This window comes from Odontomachus brunneus, unplaced genomic scaffold, assembly GCF_010583005.1.
Source record: "Odontomachus brunneus isolate Ranch 3 - 2012 unplaced genomic scaffold, Obru_v1 Obru_scaffold_048, whole genome shotgun sequence".
In the NCBI taxonomy this organism is placed as follows: Eukaryota; Metazoa; Arthropoda; class Insecta; order Hymenoptera; family Formicidae; genus Odontomachus; species Odontomachus brunneus.
The window spans coordinates 497,777-519,874 of NW_022639498.1; the positions used below are offsets into that span (position 1 = coordinate 497,777).

At 31.9% G+C, this 22,098-nt stretch overlaps 4 protein-coding genes across 5 annotated transcripts in view; 2 read left to right on the plus strand and 2 right to left on the minus strand.

Moving 5' to 3' along the window:
- The window catches only part of LOC116844953, a 14,113-nt gene extending 13,440 nt beyond the window's left edge, over positions 1-673 (minus strand). Inside the window, exon 1 of the transcript XR_004378163.1 lies at positions 558-673. The gene's annotated coding sequence lies outside the window, so the exon portion shown is untranslated. The remainder of the gene's footprint in view (positions 1-557) is intronic.
- The window catches only part of LOC116844952 (protein CutA homolog), a 14,661-nt gene extending 7,805 nt beyond the window's left edge, over positions 1-6,856 (plus strand). Inside the window, exons 6-8 of one of the 2 annotated variants that reach the window (XR_004378162.1) lie at positions 2,762-2,851; positions 3,425-3,505; positions 5,461-6,856. Coding sequence is in view for 1 of the 2 variants with exons in the window: in XM_032817139.1 (XP_032673030.1) it covers positions 2,762-2,851 (90 nt within the window). In the remaining variant the exon portion in view is untranslated. The remainder of the gene's footprint in view (positions 1-2,761; positions 2,852-3,424; positions 3,506-5,460) is intronic. The other variant, XM_032817139.1, reaches the window with a different exon arrangement.
- Positions 5,404-17,845, minus strand: LOC116844951 (E3 ubiquitin-protein ligase UHRF1-like). The gene is made up of 8 exons (XM_032817138.1): positions 17,564-17,845; positions 16,763-17,367; positions 16,326-16,680; positions 16,050-16,244; positions 15,792-15,948; positions 12,188-12,386; positions 11,678-12,094; positions 5,404-6,778 (listed from the first exon to the last, which is right to left on the minus strand). Exons 1-8 carry the CDS (start codon positions 17,642-17,644, stop codon positions 6,559-6,561), a joined length of 2,229 nt encoding a protein of 742 aa, XP_032673029.1. The 5' UTR covers positions 17,645-17,845; the 3' UTR covers positions 5,404-6,558.
- A 1,808-nt stretch (positions 17,846-19,653) lies between these two features.
- Positions 19,654-22,094, plus strand: LOC116844966 (the record flags this gene model as incomplete). Its single annotated transcript, XM_032817171.1, has 3 exons — positions 19,654-20,028; positions 20,118-21,265; positions 21,642-22,094. Coding segments are annotated over exons 1-3 (1,605 nt in total), but the record flags the coding sequence as incomplete, so codon positions are not given.
- Between the last annotated feature and the right edge of the window lie 4 nt (positions 22,095-22,098).

The window sequence follows — 22,098 nt, forward strand, 5'->3', positions numbered from 1 at the left end:
TTTGGATAACATATTGCACATTTTTAATTCGTCCCATCCTCGTCTTCAGTTTACAATGGAGATAGGAGATGACTGTATTAACTTCTTAGACACTACACTGTTAATACGTAATAACGCAATTATTTTTTACTGGTATCATAAACCAACGTTTTCTAGTCGATACCTTAATTATTTGTCTTTCCACCCTATTCAACACAAGATTGGCATAATTATTGGCTTGGTTGATAGGATGTTTTATCTTAGTCATCCTTCTTTCCATAAGAAAAATTTGGATTTTATTATTTTGACGTTAATTAATAATAATTATTCTTTTGACTTAATTTTTAAAGTTATTAAACGCAGACTGAGGTTCCTTATTGTGAATGGTGGACGAGTTACAGAGACAGTAGAAATAAAATTGACAGGTTCTGGGTGTGATAAAAAATATGTTACCTTACCATTTTGTGATTCAATTTCGAAAAGACTGACAAAGCTTTTTAAAAATAATTTGATAGACATTGCTTATTCGTGCACTAATAAATTATCAGGATTAATTCGTGTGCATAAAGACAGGTTACCTCTTGGTTTCCATAATAACGTTGTATATAGGTTGCAATGCAGTGGCTGTGATGCTTCTTACGTTGGTCAAACTAGTAAAAGACTCTACACGTATTGGCGAGCATAGGAGAATTCCTAAGAGTTCTACGGTGGAGTTAACGGCCATACAGGAACATCGTTTGAGGAAGAACCATGATTTTGATTGGGATCATGTCAAAGTTTCACATGAGGAACGCTTTTACTTAAAACGCCTGATCTCAGAAATGATTTTCATCAAATTGCAGAAGCAAGGTCTTAACTCACAAAAGAATACCGAATATTTGGGCACCAGCTACTGCGGCTTGTTATGAAAATAAACTTTGTTTTGGTTTCTTTCTTTTCCACAAGTCGTTTCCGCAATGTTAATGCTAGGCATATAAATCTGTAATTATTTGTATTTTGAAGACGTGGCGATGTTATCGTTGACAGGATCGGTTTACTTTTAGCTGAACTCAACAAAGGTATTTTATATTGTTCAGTTTTAATTATTTATTATATTTCAATTTTACTTATTTTTATTTTATTTTATATGTTTTTTATAGTTATGACGGCTACTTCTCAATATTAATTTATTACTTAATATTATTTCGGTAACGGTCTTGTCGGCTTTAATATTACGACTAACATTCATGTCAATTTGCGCAGGTCTTTTACTAATTGTAATGCGTTCGTGTCGTAAACCTTGAGTTTTATTATCACTGAAGAGGGTTCATGGTTGAACCGAAACGTATGATTGTTTTATATTGATTATTCATATTCAATAAATATTACACGATTTCCTAATACAAGGAAGGTTTCTTACCCATATGGTATATAGCACTATTAGTCCTGTGCTTGAACTCGAATTGCCCCTTTTCCTACTTTTCGATCTTTTTTAGTTAAAAACTAACAATTTACGTAATTATTTGCAAAATGTTAGAGAATTTTTTCGTGCAATGTGACCTTGTCTATAAGCACAAGATAACAGGCGCCTGTTATATGATCATCACGCGTGTGATCATTTATCAATCTTCTTTAATTAATATCTTGATAATTATTGCGAATATTGTAAAATCGTATCAGAGTGTGTTATTCATCTCAATTCATTTTATGCTTTCGCGAAATTTGAGTTATTGATCTGGGACACCTTATTTATATTTATCTATTTAATACTATAGGGGTATGCAACGGTTATAAACTATCACTAAAATAACACTTAATCCTTAAAAGTATGTTTTCAAAAGTGCTATAAATATTTCTCTAGCGCAAACACAAAATAATAACATAACCATTAGTTATAATTTCCTATTCAACAATGTCATTTTTATATAACACGTGTTATGTTGTATTTATATTGTTGAATGGAAAATTATATTAAAAAAACTGAGTTATAACAAATATTTTAATAGAAAGGATTATTAGTGTGACAGTAATTATTCAAAAAGTGTGATACTTTATAAGAGTAGTTTTCCCAGCATAAGTTTTGCCGTCTCGTGATCACCGTTCTTATGTATGTTAATGCATTATATTTTCCATACGAAAAAACAGAAATGAAAATCATCTAATGAATGATCTAACGTCTAGAAGTAAAAATGTTACATAACATAGATATAATACCAGCAATACATTTGCTATATAATGTATTATATTTTAGTTACGTTGGTGTTATATATCGTTATAAGTATCAGTAAATTATAAAGCAATATAATCATTTTAAAATAGAATTATATCACAATTATAAAAATAAATTATGTAACTTTAACGTTAATAATATATAATAGCCATTATATTACATGTTATCTTTGTTACATAATAATTATATTTTGTTTGCTCGAATAATCTTATATCTGCTATTTAGAAAATTTAATTCGTTAACAACTTTTTAATAAACAACAATCGCTGTCTAAAATTTTTTTATTATTATTCAGATACTCTCGATATCACACATCAAAAGTCAATGTCATTAGCGAGCTATGCGAGAGTAATAAATATCAAAAAAGTTGTTTAACTTTTGAGTCGCAAAAAATTTTTTTATAGTATATATTTTTTATCTAAAAGGAGAGCCTATTTACAAAACTTGAGCACGTGAACGTGTTGACTTTTCGGAAATTTCGCTAATTTATTAGTTATACAAACACACAAAATATAAAAATATATATAGATTAAAATAAAATATATTAAAACTTTTTAAATACTTATATTCTAGATACAAAATGGGAACATCGATTACTTAAATTGGATTGGCAAAATAGTATCACCACTTAATTCAAAGGATCAGGATACGACAAATAATTAGGTATCTCCGTCAAGACAACTATTATTTTATTTATTCATTCATAAAAATAATTATTCATTCGTAAAAACTGCTAGAGTAAAAATAAATAACAAATGATGACAAAACAAACACATGCTGATATAAGTATATAATAGTAGAGATGTGATAAGTAAGTATATATATGTAATAGAATATTTGTAGAAAGTATATGAAAAATATAAATGATGTATAAAATATGCTTATCATTGAAAGAGACTTCCCTTGTATATGAATGATTACCAAATGTATATGTTAAATGACATTGATTGATTAAAATGTCTATTTTATATATATATATATATATATATATATATATATATATATATATATATATATATATGTATTACTATATTTAAATAATATTTAACTACAATATTATATGATGTAAGGCACATATATAATTTTTTATATAGCGGGTATATTATTACGCTATAAACTATGTATACTCATATACTTATACACAGAAATATTTTGAAAGCATTACACACTTATAATAGTTTGTATTATACAAACAAATACAGTCAATAAAAAATAATATTTATCTTTTTTTTTAAGATCAGCCATTTATTGCTAGACCAGATTTGCTGAGGCTTGAGGGCTTGGTTAGGTAGCGTGAGTGGATGTCCGATATATACGGTGTGAGTGTTTTTAGAAAGATTCGATTAATTAGGTTAATAAGTAGGCGGAGAGATAGTGAATTGAAGTGATTGAGGGAAATAGAAAACATAGAAAAGTAGACAAAAAGAAAGGTGAGATAAGAGATTGCGGAAAGTATTTAGGATGTGCGGAAAATGTATGATAGATTTGAAGTTATGTCGTCGCGAGATTCAGATAAGGCGAAAAAAGCAAAATGAAGGAAAAGGAAATCAGAGGAGTAAGAAAGTAGGGAATGTTAAGAAAGTAACATTTAAAGAAAGAAAAGAAATGAGTACGCAGTAAATAATGAAAATTAGAGAAAAGCTTATTGTATAAGATAAGAAAGGAAGTAGGGAAAATAGAGGAAGAATGGAAAACATAGATAGAGCATGTAGAAAAGAAATGGGAAAGTAGGTTGAGGGGCATGGAAATAAAATTAGAGGAGTTAGACAATGAAAAAACTGAAAGGATTGATTTTATAGTAGAAATAGGTGAGGAATTGAGATATTATTGAAAGATATAAGAAATGGGGAATTGAATTTCGAGGTAGAAATTATTAAAAGAGAGAGAAAGATTTACAGAAACAATGGGAGAAAATTGGAGTAGGATTTTTTTTTTGTTAGAAATATAAGAATAAGAAATATCAAGTTAATAAAAATAGGAGATGGCCCCAAATATTTAAAGAAGAATTTGGATAAGTTAAGGATGGATAAAGGAATGAGGGTGCTAGCTAAGTTAAGGTGTGGAAATTTACAAAGGATGAATACTGGAAACAGAAAAGAAAAAAAAGTTGTGTTTTGCGAAAGGGAGCAAGATAGTATAAGGCATTATATGGATAGGTGTCCGAATACAAAAAATGGTTTAAAGAGTTAGGAGGAAATAGTGACGCAATATGGAAAAAGATTTGGGATAATAATTTTGACAAGATAAAAAATAATATTTTATGGAGCATTTAAAGAGAAAGAGAAAACAGATTTACAAAGATAAAAAAGAATAAAGAAAAGAAAATCATGGATGTGGGTAAGAAAAGATCGATATAGGATGCAGAATACAGAGAAAAAGAGTAGGAAACGTCTAATAATAAATTTGAATAATAATTGGTAAAAGGAGGAATAGATAGAAAAAAGATCACGAAGTGACATACGTGATATAAGAATAAGTTAGGGAATGAAAAAGCATTGTATGTTTTATAATAAGATGAAATTAGAATAAATTTTGTGATATTATTAGTTCGAATATAGCGAATTCGGTAGCTTACACTAGTGCGCACTGAGTGCGCGTTAAGGCTTGTTTATAGTACATTCTTATATTTAAGATCGTGTCTTAAATATATATTTAAAAACATTTTAGCTAATAAAATGATTCGTACGGATGTTATACATATCATATTATGGTTAAAATATTTGAGAATTTATTTAAGACAACCTTTAAATATAATAACATACTATGAACAAGTCTTAGTGCACTCAGTACGCACTAGTGCAACCGAATTCGCTATTAGAGAGAGAAGTCCTTTCTTGGCTATATAGCTGAAGTAATAAATACATACACATATTGATAGCTTTTATTCAATATATTGCTAAACAAATAGAAATTATTGTTATGAAATCATTTTGTAATATTTCAGTGTTAAAAAAAATAGAAAATGCATTTTTTATCGACTATATGTTATTGTATCATACAATACTTTGATAAACATATTTTGATAAATAAAATTGAAATACAATTTTCGTTTAATTATGCAGTCAAAGCCAAAACATATCTATTTAAAACCACGGCAATTCAGGAATTTTATACAATTTTAATTTTCTTTATACAATTCAGGAAAACAACAAAACCTAATTTTACCAGTTAAAATAATTGCAAGATTTGTATGGACATCTTAATATAAACAATAGTTGATATACATAATTAAATTTGTATTCATAACCAAAGAATAATTTTTTGGATTACAGCTTAACCTGCGGCTTTATAATTTTCGTTTAACTCGTGCGGACAAGAAGAACAGGAATGTACGCAAGAAAAGCACAATTTTAACTTAGTCAAACAATTAATTAAAATATTATTTTCGAATGCATTATAATGCATTATAAGAAGCGAAACTAAAGAATAGTTTTTTTATCAATAATAACCAAAGGTATTTAAATGACAGAACACCATCTATCACTTGAGCATACTTGTAAAATGTTTTGAAAACTAACCTTTTCCTTTAGTAGTCAATAAATAGCCGTAAAATTACGCAAAGATCATGACAAAAGAAGTTGCATGTCACGTCAATTTTATGACTATTTATTGATAATCAATAAAAAAATAGGTTTCGGAGCAATTCATAAGTATGCACAAGCGATCTTAAGGATTGTCTTACGTAAATATCTTAATATTTGAAATGACATACAAGACGCGCATATTTTCTTACTTCTGACATCATAAATCAAGATAGGTACGGTGAAGGACCAGAGTCTTAAGTCTCGAGACCCCTGACTACTTGCCGCGACTATTTTGATTTATTATGTTAAACACAAGACAATATGCTCAAAATTCTTGCGAAACATGTAGAAATAAAAACATGATCTCTAAAACATATAGAAATGACACAGTCAAAAGCAGATATATAAAGTACTCTGAAAATTCCCCTGACAATACAATTAATGTGACAAAATCATGAGAAAAAAATAGTTTAAAAAGAAAGATTTCATGTCATGTTAATTTTAAGATTATTTATTAATTGTTAGAACAAAATATTCATATTATTTTACACATTTGCTTGATCGATTGTAAATGTCATTTTATTGATATATCTTTTATATGAAATCTTTTTATTTTATATATCTTTTTATTTCTACGTGTATTTCGCAGGAATTTGAATATATCCTCCATATCATTCCATCTCCTCTATATTATTATTCTTCCATATTACTCCATCTCCTCTACATATCTCCTCACTTCTGACGTAATCAATTAAGTTTCGCATGAAACTTAATTGATGAACAGCCAGAAACTCTAATGGGCGATAGTGGAGTTCGAATTTGTAATATGGTACAGGAAAGTTGACGTTATCTTCCACCATCGTAACCGGGGTAAAGCAATAATAATGCCGATGATAATGGCTGATTAATTTCTATTTTATAATTTTTACCCAAATTATGCCGGCACGAAGGACAAGAATATACGTTAGAGGTGAAACTGCGTTTTAAACAAATTAAACATATATTATGCGCGCAAGGAGTAGTTACAGGATTGTAAACTATTTCGAGGCAACAAGCACACAGGAATCTGCAAAAAAAATTGAATTATATTAAATGAATGCTGATGAAGCGAATTGACAAAGAAACTGTCTAAGCCCAGCAAACATAGTTATATAACAGTAATATTACTGTAATAAAACACAATATAACACGTTTGTATCAGGTTATATACGTTAGTAGTAATTTTTTACTCATATAAATAACAGTTATATAACGTTAATATAATACATAAATAATATGTTATATAATTGTTGAACAAGCAATATAATATATAATTATTATATAAAGTATTTATAAAGTATTGTTATATAAAGTATGAAATTGTTATATAACTGTTATTTCTTTTGTTATTGAATAATTATAAAGATAAGACAAATTACTGAGTTTGTATTTTTTAGTAAAAATCCTAACTCTCATACCTATCTGCAAAACCGTCAGAAAATAGAAATATGAAAAGTCGTCAATTTTGAAGCCTTGTAATTTTCATAATAATATTCCAATATTTAAGCGATAAATCTTTTCTTTATATCTTGAAATATGCCCTTTTAAAATTTGAAATCTTTTTTCGATTATCTGTATTACCAAAAAAGATATGAATTTTCCAAGCTATACAGAGTGTCCCGAAACTACCGCATGCTATTTTAATAGCAGATTCTTTAGAACATTTCAAAACGAAAGCTTTCATACAAAAATGTCGAGGTTATAATAATTTTCAAACGGGAAGCGATTATATTTTACCAATAACAGTGCTGAGATTTCGCATGCTCAGGCACGCCGAAATGACAAGTGATAAAGGCAAGTGATAAAGACAAGTGCTCCTATGAATGTTATAGTGGACACCTTCATGGTAATAATTGATCGACACTTTAACAGATTAAGTTGAAACATGTCATTTTTACTTAAATCATATTTAAGATGTCTTACAATTGTTATTCGTATAAAAAATATACTAATGCAATGCGTGGAGAAGTGACAAAACATTATGACAATGTAATTGTAAATTTATACAATGATCATAATATCGTAAAAAGGGTGATTCATAAGAGCACCTTTATCACTTGTCATTTTGGCATGCCTAAGCGCACGAAATCTCAGTCCTGTCATTGGTTAAATATAATCGCTTCCCGTTTGAAAACTAATATAACCTCGACATTTTTATATAAGTTTTCGTTTTGAAATGTTCTAAAGAATCTGCCATTAAAATAGCATGCGGTAGTTTCAGGATATACCCTGTATATATTATTTAGTTCCTCGATTTATCGGGCAACCATGTCGTAATAGATTTACATTTTTATTAGAAATTTTGCGTTGACGATAAAAATACTCGCAATGAATGTAGAAAAACCGACAAATTGGCATAGATTCATGAGATTTGGGAATTGATATTAACAATGTGCAAACAATATTACAGTCCGTATAAATATTGTACAATCGACGAACAGCTTTTAAGTTTTCGTGGGAAATATCCATTCCCGCAAAACCTGATAAATATGGAATGAAAATGTTTTAACTATACGATAAAATGACGTTTTCTTTGTATTTACGAGTAATTATAATTTTTCAACACATGCTTATTATAATTTAATTCTAATTCTTAATGAATATATGTGTTTATCAGTCTATTAACGATCGGGAAAAAATCAAAATATGATGATTTTCACGGAGTTATAATAAAAAAAAGTAGCTACCCATACAGCATAAGATCTCCTGGGGGCGTTCTGAGGTGTCCTGAGAACGTAGAAACGTTCCTAGGACGTTCTCAGGACGTGCTTTGGACATATATGCTGTTAGGGTGTGTCCTTCAGACCCCAGTGTAGCATCTACGTATGCGAAAAATAAGTGTGTATACTTCATGGACATAATATACATGAACTCCGAATGTCCTATGTTCTATCGTCTAATAGAGTGAAACCAACATCTAGAAAGAGAGCTAGAATAGTTTTCTTCCTATTTTGTCATTTTTTTGTTGCGCGTGCATATATTTCTCATTTCCATAATATTATAGAGCGCAACAGCACCCCGACTAGACTGGCAAGTAAAAGTTTTACTTAAATCTTATTGCACACTGTCTGTGCAGAAAGAGACAGATAACAGAGGGGCTGTACATATTGGCTTCTCTTTTCTGACTATGTGGAGTCTATGGTCTCTTTCTACATGTTGGCTTCACTTTTCTGGCCGTATGTGGGGTCCACATATATCTACGTCCATGATATACCTAGGGTTAAAAAAACCAACCTAATCCAACTCATCCTATATATTTCTGATAAAAATACTAAATAGAGGACTTGACTTTTATAATCTTGTCTTTCATATATGTTATTAAGAATATATCCTTCAGTAACACTAAAATGATTTTAGGCATTGTTTATTGTTTGTTAAAAAATTATTTAAAAATTGTTTTGTAGAAAGAACGTAATTTTTATATATATACTAAAATATGGTAAACAGTATTCGTATATGCGCGGGAGAGTGGCTGTGTCCCTGTACTCCTTCCTAAAAATCTAACTCAACTGAACTCATCCTTTATATTTTTATATTCTTTCTCTATATATTTTGTACTTTTGCATTATTTCTTATTGAGAAATTATGCACAAAAATGTAAACGATAGGTTGGGTTAGTTTTTTGAGAAGGAGATATAGGTGAAGGGGCTCCGTCTTTCGCGGCGCATATGTGTATTGTATTCGCATATATACTGTGTACTGTTTATTTCAATATTTCAGTTTTTATATTTCTATGTACACTATATATAAAAATTACGTGCCCTTTATGAAAAAAAACTTCTGTTCTAGTAACTTTTTAATAAACAATGAACAACGCCTAAAACTTTTTAAATATTATTTAGGGATATATTCTTGATAAATCAAAATCAAGGTCATAGGAGGTGTGTATGTGGGCCCCCTACTCTACTCTTCAGTATTAAAAAAAAAATGTATGAGGGGCTCGGTTTCTCCCTCGCGCGTATATGTGTACTGTTTAATATTTCAATCTACATTGTATGCAAAAATTACATGCAATTTATAAAACTTGTTTTATTAATAACTTTTTAATAAACAACGAGCGACAGCTAAAACGGTTGGAGGATATTTGAAGCGTGATCTTCGTAATATATGTCAAGGTTAAGGTCATAGGAGCTGGGCTCCCTAAATAGGAATTTTACTCTTTTGATTGTATACTGCTCTTTTGATTGTATACTATGAGAGTTTTAAATATATTTTATTGTAAAAAAATATTTATATATGCTACTCAAAAGAAAATGATATCAAAAAATTATAGGTAAAAATAAGTAAAATTTTTGAATGAGTAGTATCGTGTGAAAAATCATCGTACGTATTTCTTTTTCAGTTTCAAAAGTAATATGTGTACAATCGGTGTCGGAAAAATTGTCCGATTTTTTCTTGTGACTTTCGAAACACATCTGTCTTGTCCAACGGGAAAATTCTTATTAACCAACAAATTCTATTAGATAAGACAGATGCATTTCGAAAATCACAAAAAAGAACCGGACAACTTTTCTGATGCCGATTGTACTCTTTGTATATAGCTATTTTTATTGAATTTTTGTCTTGTAACGTTCTTAGTACACTCAATATATTAAAGTGTGAATGTGATTTTTATAGTAAAAATTGCATATTTCGATAGGGCTTACACACAATATGTGATTCCTAATACTTTGTCACAGAATGCTTTATTGATGACATGAGAAACGAGAAAAGACATGCTCAAAATTTTTGCGAAATACTTTGAAAAAAATATATTTATATCCATAAAGTGACACTTTAGACCAAATAAACACATTTGTAAAATATTATTTACAGAATCTTTTCTTTTGCTTTAACAATCAATAAATAACCGTAAAATTAACGTGACATGTTACGTTTCTTTTTTTCAATTTACCTTTTTCCATGATTCTAATCTTTTATGTTAATTTTATGGCTATTTATTGATTATTTAGATAAAAGGAAAATTTTTTAAATATTTTACAAATGTGCTTATCAATCGATTATAAGTGCTATTTTACAAATATATCCTTTTATTTCGATATATTCCGCAAAAATTTTAGATTTTCTTTTTATTACTCAATTATCACTTCCGACGTTATTCATCAAGATGGCCGCAACGAAGACGCAGAAATCTTTAAGACTCTTGATCAACCGAAAACTCCATGTTGACGGTGGTAACATGATTGTAAAAACGACAAAATGATAAGCTATTAGAGGAGAAAATAGATCTGGACATGTATTATGGAACTCTTCGGAATCGATTCCGAAAAATTCCATAATATACCTCGTTCGTTTCCAAAAAGCTTCTGCACTAGTACAGACTATTGCAATAAAAGTTAGAGTGGAAGAAAATATACTTATTTCTCTCTAACTTATTGCATTAGTGCAAAAATTCATACGAACAAATCTAACAAAAACAGACGACCAATTTTTTCCTGCAAACCACAGCATTATTACTGAGTGTAGTGCATGCATATCAAATGTTATATGATTGTGAAAATGTGGAAATGCTCTGGATACTGTGCTTATTGTGATATTTAATATATATAAGTAGTAATTTTGTCATATTCGACACCAAGTCACAGTTTTTCTGTCAAAAGGAAGCAATTTCTCACATCTATTTTGCAGTTATCTAGCTATTTAGGCAAAAGAGTATCCGGAACATTTCACAAATGTGTAGAACAGATTGCAAGTGTCATTTTAATGATATATCTTTTTATGTAGCCGTGATTTATAGGAATTTTAGGTATGGTTTTCATCGCTTCTAACGTCATCAAGTATAGCCACTGTGACTGTTCAGGAGCCTTAATATATAAATTTTCTTATAAATTTTTTTATCTTATTATTATAAGTTTTATATTTACTTTATAAAAACATGAATTTAGGACAATTTGAAAATAAGCTATTTAATTGTATAAATAATTACCTGTCCATAACGCGCTTTAGGAATATAGATTTGCCATCCGAAATAGTTGCGCAACACTCGTCCCATAATTTAGTATTTAGTGTATCTTCCTTTATGAGATTTATCAATTTGTCTTCCATCTTATAAGTCTCTTGCTTCAACTTCTTAAACGCATTTTTACTTCTTTTCGAAGTTGCGATGTCCTCTAGATCATCAGAAGCAGGCCGTTTCTTGTTACTTGAAGTAGTTTTCTTCATCGCCTCTAGATAGCCATCAGGATACAGAAGTTTTAAACCAAGTGAGACAATCCTCTCCTTACCCTCCTTAGTCCAAGGTGCGGGAGCAGGATCATCTCTTCTTAATACATATCTCCATACACGGAAACCACTTTTACCTGTATGTGGATAATATTTCACTACTTTATATATACCATCATACCTGCAATAATTACAAAATTGTCATTGAACAGATATGTATGTATGATTTGTGTGTAAGTCTATTTTAATAAAATGAATAGAATATTTAATGTACCTATTACCTTCCCGCGGCGCATATTTACTATATTTCGCTAATTTGTAGTTACGAATCACTCGAACTGGTATACCTCCCTTCCAGTCTTGTGCCGTTGCGCCCACTTTTGCATCCAACTTAGCATTGCAGTTTATAGCTAATGCCTTATTCATTCTTGTTAGTGTTTGGTCACAACTCTGCTCAGCAGTTCTTTTATTACCTGGTGTATATCGATAGAATATACATAAATACATCATACAGATTTTTTTCAAATTTTAGATGATCTAATTTTGTTACAACTATTTAATTACACAAACTAATTCTTGATTACTCATGATTAAAATTAAAAAAAAAAACTAACTACTCACACACTGCGGTCACGTTGGATCATAATATCAGAAGCAAGAAATAACACATACACTACCATTTAGAAGTTTGGAAGCGGTCATATTTTTGTGTGAAAAGATCGTTTGTAAATATCATGAAAACAACCGTTTATAATGAATGTTTATTGACATTAACGACTACTTTAGGTCAGAACACCAACTCTCTATGTCTAATAAATTCTTGCTATTATCTACTTGTAGTTGAATACTTATTTTGTTTTAATCACGTTCGAATCACAAAAATATGATGTTTAGCTAACTGAATTCCGATATTCTCAATTCCGATATTTAACCATATTCTACTTAAATATGATCTTAATAATTGTATTCAAGCATTTATAGACAAGTTACAATTTCTGAGCTCAGTACGCGTTAAAGTTATCAGTCCATTAATCTAACTGAATTATGTTATTTAAAATGGCAAGAAGAAAGCAGCTTACTATATAGTGAAGTGCTATCTGTACTCTCCGTAATGAAGGATATAATGAATGGTAAATTGCAAAAAAGTTGCGTATTTCGCAAAGGTGTGCATCACACTCTTGCTAGAAAACGAAAAACAGGTTATTATCTGTTTTCATCATTATGAAGACAGAAAAAGAACTGGCCGACCCAAAGCGACAACAAGCAGAGAAGATAATTTTATTATAGTGCTATCTAAACGAAACCAATATCTAACTGCTCCACAAATTACCGCTGCATTAAATAAAACGCGTCAATCTCAATTACAACTATTAAAAGACGTCTATTGTCTAATGACCTAAGAGGATGTGTAGCTGCCAAAAAAACCGAAATTAACATGTAGACATAAGCAAAAGAGACTAGCTTGGGCTAAAACACACAAAAAACTGGACGGTAGAACAGTGGCATAAAGTGCTTTGGACTGATGAATCGAAATTTCAAATATTCGGTTCCAATAGAAGAGTGTTTGTACGCCGCTCAAAAAATGAAAGAGCATTAGAAATGTGTATTGTGTCAACCGCCAAACATGAAGGTCGCAGCGTAATGGTTTAGAGATGTTTTGGTAACAATAAGCCTAGCAATCTAGTGAAAATAGATCGAACATTAAACAAAGAAAACTATCTGAAAATTCTTCAGGAAGATGCTATACCATCTGGACTAAATGTCACTGGTTCTAATTTCATCTTTCAGCAAGATGACAACCTGAAACACATTTCGAAATTGTGCCAAAACTTTATGAAAGAAAAAGAGCGGGAAAAAGTTTTACAAATCATGGAGTGGTCTGCTCAATCCATGACTGAACCTTTGTCTCTAATCGAACTAGTGTGGAATAAACTGAATAGAAGAGTGAAAAATCGTTTTCCAACCAATGTTAGACAACTCTGGAAATATTTACAAGCAGAGTGGAAAAGTTTAAATGAAAATTATTTTCACAAATTAATTGATAGAATGCCTAAACTTTGCTTAGAAATAATAAAAAATAAAGATCATTTTGATGAAGCAAAAATTTGATTTGGAATTGCAAACACCTGAGAGTTTTTTGTTGTTTTTGTTTCAATATATATTTATGTATTATTTGGCAAGTTTTAGATTGTAATAAATGTTTACTACATGAATTTTACTGTTTTTATTTCAAATTTCTTACTGCTTCCAAACTTGTGGACGGTAGTATAGTTGCGTCCCGTAAAACGCATATGCGCATATTCCTATAGTACACATAACATGAACTACATGAAGATAAATGCACGTATATGTGCGCATTATAGAACACAATCACTAAAAATTTTATGTGCCATTTTTACATAAAAAAAAAATTTTTTTTTTTTAACAAAAGCACACTTCAAATCGCTCGAGCATCCCAAACAACCAAGTTGACTATTAATCGACTGTCAGTCGGCAGAAAAAGTCTAAAATCGACTTTAAAGTCAGAGAAAATCAACTTTTAGGCTGCGTTCCGAAATTCACTGCCAATACTGAAATTCTATAATATTTCTATGTACGTAACATAAACTTTAGATTTTCATAGAAGGAGGAGAGCGTACTAGGTGGCGGCGGGACGCCATGCGTTCGAAATCTGCGTATCTTTTTCGTTTCAGAGAGAGAAAAATATCGAGAGTGCGGTTTTGCTATAAAAAAATATCGAGAGGACTCGACTCGGGTCTTTCGCTTGCTGGGCGACTGCTTTAAACCACTGAGCTACCTAACGCTCCACACTCACGACACTCTCCTCTCCCCAGATAACGTTCAGAGATGCTAGAGATCCTGTAATAAGAGATCGGACATCATATGTCAACGTTTTGATTGGCTGCGCCATGTTTGGATCCTTGGTTCCGGTTAAGATCATTAGCTGAATGACAACACAAGCAGTGGTCTGTTCTTTTCAGCTGCACTGGCTGCACTGCTAAATTGGCAATAAGTTAAAATAAGATAAGTATACTTCCGATTTGGACCCAAACCTGGCGAACCTAGTATCTACAGGCGACGGTGTCCGATCTCTTATTAAAGGATCTCTAAGAGATGCCGTTTGGAAGCGACATCTTTGGTGTGATTCTGAGGGCACGGCGACTACAGAGAGAAACAATATTACTGTACAAAATGGTACAGCTGTCAGTCTCTCAAAGTCAAAGGTTGCTATCCTTTAAGACCTGCTCCAGTCCTCTAAGTCCATGCATGCCCGTCTCCACCGTTGCCCCTCCTCATCCGGTGCAAATAATATAAATAAACCCCAGGGTCGACACCAATTTTTTGGCAGCCCTCGGGTGCTTGGACGCAATGTGGGGCATCCACCATAGAAGGTGGATTCTATAGATTCTATTTCCTATAGATATTTTCTATTTTCTATATATTTATAGAAGATCTATAACTATAGATTTTACATAATATAAACTATAGATTGCCAGATGCACTGGCAGTGCATTTCGGAACGCAGCCTTAGTCGACTAAAAGCTGACAAATGACTCTACCATAGTCGACCGTTAGCCAACCAATACTCGACTTAGAATTCAACTTTATGTCGATTATAAGTCAACTTTCAGCCAATGTTCCAACCAACTGTGTGGTACATGTAACTGTTTGAACAGTGTTGAAGAGTTAAAATATAATTAGAGATAATCATGCTTGCTGAGTTTATACTTTAAAATAACTTTTGATGCAGATTCTAATTCAATGTCAATTTGTTTATAAATACTTTTAGATGCAATATAGTTTAATCTATAATTTTTTTTTAATTTTCGTTATTTTTGAGATATTTAAAATATTTGAATAATTTAAAAATATGTTACCTGATAAGTCTCTGCCACCAGAACCAGTGTATATAAATTCGTCACCGTTATCGATGTCATCTTCATAACCGCCGGACAAGACGATAGAATACGCACAGTCCGTTTCTCGTCCATGTATACCAGCTATATGTGGTCTATGCACTCCAGTTTCAGAAACCTGTAAAAAAATAGACACTACATATCTTTTTTCATATTTAACAGACGTATTAAACCGTTTTATCAAAACAGTTAAAGAAATTGCAAGGGTTTCTTATTTACTTGCACTCTAAACATCCAACGCATGCCAACTTCAACACCTGGAATTGGACCACGATGATTTGGAGGCACGATACTACATTCTTTTGTTCTCCCAACACAGGCCATTCCTTTTCCCCAATCCCTTTTGGGCGAGTTGTTCTTCTTATCTTCTGGAACAGTGGACTTTTTCTTTGAGTTCTTCAGCTTGTCTCCTGCCTATAACGAAACAAGAGTTGATGATTGTGTTGATAATGGTGAAACTCATCACAAACTTTTTTTTCATTAATATATACAAACCTTAACGATTTCATTTTCGTCATTTTTACACTCAGGACAGTACCAGTAATCCTCATCTGGAATTTTGGTGAGAGGTGGATTCAAGCATCCCAGGTGATAAGCTGAATTACATTCGTCACAAAGCAAGAGGTTATGTTCCTCTTCCTTGCCAGCGCAAACCTTACAACCACATTCTCGACATTTTCTACGAGGATTGTCCATACATGAGGTGCATGCAGCTGCAATACGTCTGCGTTTGCCACTGCTAATCATGAATCTTTCATCTTCGGTTGATCGTTCTGACAATAACTTAGGTGATTCCACTGCATATATCTCTCCCCTGGGATTGACCCTCCGATTCTCCAGCTTATTATCACTAAGGGAGGACAATATGGATAAAACAATAGATACAGAATATAATTAAAATGTATAATATGTATGCAATATTATATGCTTGCCTGCCTATGTGTAGTATCCCAATTAATTCTTCTAATTTCCTTTTCTTCTGTAATTTGGATATGGTAAGATCATACCATAATCCAATTTCTTTGGGATCATCCACGTTATAATTAATCATTACTTTCTGACCAATAGATAAGTTATCAAATGGTATAAGACATCTGGCACGTGGCCTTATTGATGATTCAGGTACATTAATAGGAGGAACTTGATCATCAAATTCCCATTGTATACTATATAATATTTGTGTGCTTTGTTTAAAGATGTTCCTTATGATAGCTTCAAACCAGGCACCATACGTTTGGTCAATGCAATCTACTGCATCTCCAATTTTATAATATAAACTCTCTGCTTCTGTTAATTCAATATCTTCTACTTCTTTCTTTTTTATATTTTTATTTATATTTTTTTCTTCAATATTGTCATTATTACTAGAAGTAGCCTCATTCTCTATGTTATTTAATTTTATTTTCACCATCAATTGTATTACATCATTCAAATTAACGTTATAATCGTGCAGCTTGTAGCCATTTTCTAATTGCTTCCCGCGAAAAAATAATCTCTGTAAATCAGTCTCGACATTCAGTTCTTTTTCAATCTCGCGCTATAAAAAACCAGGAATTATACTTTACATTTGATAAATCATTAAATTATATTAATAATATAAACCTTACAGACATATATTTATTTGGTACAAAAATAGAGTTCTCAAAACGCGCGAAAATACTCATTGTTAATAAGATGGAGTGCATCGCGTTAATATTCTTTAACAAACTATTAGCCAGCTGTTAATAACGTACCTTTAAATCCTCCACCTGAGTGAGCTTCGAAATTGTTATAATTGCTTCAGCACCTTCCAACGTTCTTACTTTGATATACATTTTTATAGCCGATAAAATCACACGAATAAAACATAGAGTACGAGTGCGACGTCGACCGTTACGTCGACTGAAACAACTCGGGGACGTCACTAAAATGACAACTATACGTACTGGATACACGCACGTTACTGTCAACGTTACGGCGTCATCTGCTATTAGCACTTCTTTTGGCGGGAAACGGAATATTGCAATGGTCGCGGTACGAAAAGGCGGGAAGGCGTTTGCTATTAACACAGACTTTTATATACTACTAAACTACTAAAGGGACGTCTACATTGGAAGTAAGCAGTAAGAAGTAGGAAGTAAGAATAAGAAATTGACCAATCATAGTTGATTATTCTTCTCACATTCGACTGTGGTTGGTCAATTTCTTACTCTTCTTCCTACTTCTTGCTATTTACTTCCAATGTAGACGTCCCTTAACTCTCTAGTTACCACTGAAATATAATGTCGCGTCGCATACTCCAACGTACTCTAATGGCTCCTGCACACAGGACGCGGTAATGCTTGCCGTGCGGCGGAAGTTCGCGCGACAGCCAATCAATATGCTGCTTTCCGTAATAACCTCCTAGCTCTTAAGAGACGTTTACATTTTAGGCTGCGTTCAGATTCCCCACCCGGGTGTATTCTATTACTAGAAGTGCTATAGTATATGTCACATATATTATAGTGTTTCTAGTAATAGAGTGCACCCGGATGAGGAATCTGAACGCACCCGTAAGTAAATAGCAAGAAGTAGGAAGTAAGAGTAAGAAATTGACCAACCACAGTCGAATGTGAGAAGAATAATCAACTATGATTGGTCAATTTTTTATTCTTACTTCCTACTTCTTACTGCTTACTTCCAATATAGACGTCCCTTTACAGAAAAACAACATATTGATTGGCTGTCGCGCGAACTTTCGCCGCGCGGCAAGCATTACCGCGTCCTGTGTGCAGGAGCCAATAAGCCTATTTTAGGGGAAAGAATCGAATCGATTCAGAATCGGGTATCTCTAGTCAAGACTCTGAAATCTGAACGGTTTAGATTTCTGCGCAAAGGTGCTGCGTACGGGTTTGACGCTCGACGCTCAAACGCTTCCATGTAATGGTACCTTAAGATCGTAAGAAAACTGACCAATCAGAGTTGATTATTCTCTTTGCGTTCGAGGAATAATCGACTGTGATTAGTCAGTTTTTTTACGACCTTACGGTTACGGTTAAAATTTTTCTACGTGCAAGAGCTCTAACTTTTCACACAGAACCATAATAAGCTCCCTGCTGTTCATACAGCTCACTATTGCTACCGCGCTACTGACTTTGTGAACAGTCCTTGGTAGCATTTGCGTTGATAGCGCGTTGAGTGTCTCGAATACACCTATACTGTGCAGGGGTACAAACTCCCGTCTGGAAAGTGACACGCTCTATACCTACCACCCTCTGCAATAGTCTCCGGATGCGGCCGAACTAAACGGGTGACGTCATGCAGAGTGGGGATGCGCGCCAATTGAAGTATGAATGACAGACGTTATAGCAAGCAATAGCAAGCAACATATGCACGTATACAGTTGTGTGCATGCATATATGCATATGTATATTTAAATGTATTGTATGTATTATTATATTATATTTAGATATACATATGCATATATGCATATGCATATAAATGTGTATCTCTTACTATTTTCATAAGATGATGAGAATTAAAAAATGAAGAAACTAATAGCATGTTCGACTGGCTCTGGATTAACTCACTCTGGATTATTCAGCCTACGTTTATTGGTCGAACAAGTACTTATAAACTTTATGATTGGCTAGTAGAGATTTATGACGTCATAATCGCTCTCAGAGCGATTAATCCAGTCGAACACACTATAAATTATATGAGATATCTGGTAACTCGCGCGATGTTGTATCCCCAATCCGCATGACATCACCCGTTTAGTTCGTCATATCCGGAGACTATCTCAGAGGGCGCGACTAAAAACGGAAGCCAATTTTTACAAGAGGGAGTTTGTACCCCCTGATACTTGGTCTGTTCTTTTCAGCTGCACTGCTGAACTGGTGCAATAAGTTAAAGTGAGATAAGTATATTTTTTCTTACTCTAACTTATTGCACCAGTTCATCAGTGCAGCTGAAAAGAACAGACCAACTGTGTTTGATATATACACGTTGGATCCGGGGGATCACTGGTTTATACGAAGATAAATTGTATGACTAATCAGATAACACGTCAAAACTTGAGTGTCATGCTGTTGCAAACGAGTGAATAGGTAGTAACGAAAAGTTTGATGTAGCTTTTAGAATTTATTTCGTATAATATAGTATTTTTGGTTTTGAAAGCACATAAAGTTGATACAAATTTCAATTTGTGCAACGTAGTGTGTGATTTTTACAAAAATGGGTATGTGTGAACTATTTATTTCAATAATAATGTAACTATTTATTCCAATCATAAGAGACAATATTATAAAAGAATTATTTATATTACAGGTTCTAGTTCTAGTACACAAGAAAAGAAAAATATTTCTGATACGAGAAGACTAGTCAGGGTTGACAAGGCAAACTTGGAATTTAATTCTATAAGAAATGCCCGATATGCATATGAATATAATCATTATTTACATAATCAAGTCAATAATCCATCTAAGGTTTCTTGCAAACCATTCAATGATTTACCCAAAACAGCTACCAACAAACCAAATAATGATTTATCTAAATCAACTACTTACAATCCAAGTTCTAGTTCTAGTATACAAGAAAAGAAAAATATTTCTGATACGAGAAGACAAGTCAAGAGTGATGCAAACTTGGAATTTAATTCTATAAGAACAGCCCAATGTGCATATGAATATGATCATTATTTACATAATCAAGTCAATAATCCATCTAAGGTTTCTTGCAAACCATTCAATGATTTACCCAAAACAGCTATCAACAAACCAAGTAATGATTTATCTAAATCAACTACTTACAATCCAAGTAATGATTTATCCAAAACAGTTAGTAGCAAACTAAATACTGGTTTACCCGAGTTAGTTACTAACAAGCCAAGTAGTATTTCATCAAGACCACCTAATAATAACTCAAATGATACTGTTGCAAAATATAATGATTGTGAAAGAAAAAAATGTCAAAACTGTAACAGTTATCATACTTTCACTGAGTTAGGCAAACTGAGCACATATTGCAGTGTATTATCCAGAGTTGATTGCAAAGATACAATTGATGTTCAATCAAATTTTGGAAAGGATGCTCTCTATACTAAGGAAGAGTACAATCTTAAAAGTAAAAAAATTGACGCAAGAAGTAAAGAACCCACAAATATACCTACTATATTGTCCTTAAAAACACTTACAAAGGATGACTTTATACCAATGTGGTTTTCATGGAAGAATGACTTCCTTACAAATATGAAGTTGATTGACCAAGCAGAAAATAATAAAGAAAAGTGGGGTATCATGCTCTTGAATCGTTTGGGACCTGTTGGACAAGACATATACAGAACTTTTACATTTGATGATAGTCAAGCAAATGATGATATAAATGTATTATTTGAGAAATTTGATCATTATTGCATGTTTGGAAGCAAAAAAAGAACACATAATGAAGATATTGATATATATGTAAATAACTTGAAGGTATATTTCATTTTTTTATCTCTTTTTATCTCTTTTTTTTTATCTAGTTCTAAATTCTGTTCATATCAAATTATAAAACAGATTTATATAATGAGATGCTAACAAATATAGTAAGAAAGATGTACAATTTTTTAATTTCTCATTCTGGTTTTAAAAAACTTTATGTGTAGAATTGATATGAAATTTTTGTAAGATATGTGTCACTGAAGTTATGTGTATGTAGTAATAAGTACAATATAAAGTAGCTAGCCTATAATTAAATTTTTTAGAAATGTTTATTGCAGATAATATTTGTTTTTATGCCAGAATATGGAAAGAATATTAATATATTTTTTATTTCTTCCTATGTTGAATCATATGCAATATTTTTTTCTAGGTAGTAGCATCGAAATATATGACTAATGTGGATGAGATAGTAAAGAAGAAAATTCTGGAGGAAATAGATGTTGAAAAATTTACAAACAATGCTAAGATCTTAATTCCAGGATTCTCATTTCCATCAAGCACAATGTTTTTGACTGTACAAGAAATAACACATATTTGGATGAAGTATGAAAATGTAAGTTTTAAAAAAGATGAAAAAATTGTTAATTATACAGTTAAAAACTGTAGCAAGTGTAGTTTGGACCATGCAATAAATTGCTGTCGAGCATATGGTAGACAATGTACGAAGTGTGGTAACATGAATCACCATTGGAGCAGATGTCCATCTCAATATAAAGAGAATTGTTCATATTGTGGAGAAAGTCACTTCTATCGACAGTGTCCTGCTTATATGAATGAATGTAGCAAATGTCGTAGACTAAATCATTTTTATTGGATGTGTGGAATTT

Bases quoted from the DNA above. Each gene is read 5' to 3' on its own strand.
- LOC116844951 (XM_032817138.1), bottom strand. From the start codon at position 17,644: ATGTATATCAAAGTAAGAACGTTGGAAGGTGCTGAAGCAATTATAACA. The intron at 12,387-15,791 runs GTAACATATTTT...GATATACACCAG, and splicing joins TGGTGGCAGAGACTTATCAG to GTAATAAAAGAACTGCTGAG. The intron at 6,779-11,677 runs GTAATTATTTAT...TTTTTTTTGCAG, and splicing joins CTAAAGCGCGTTATGGACAG to ATTCCTGTGTGCTTGTTGCC.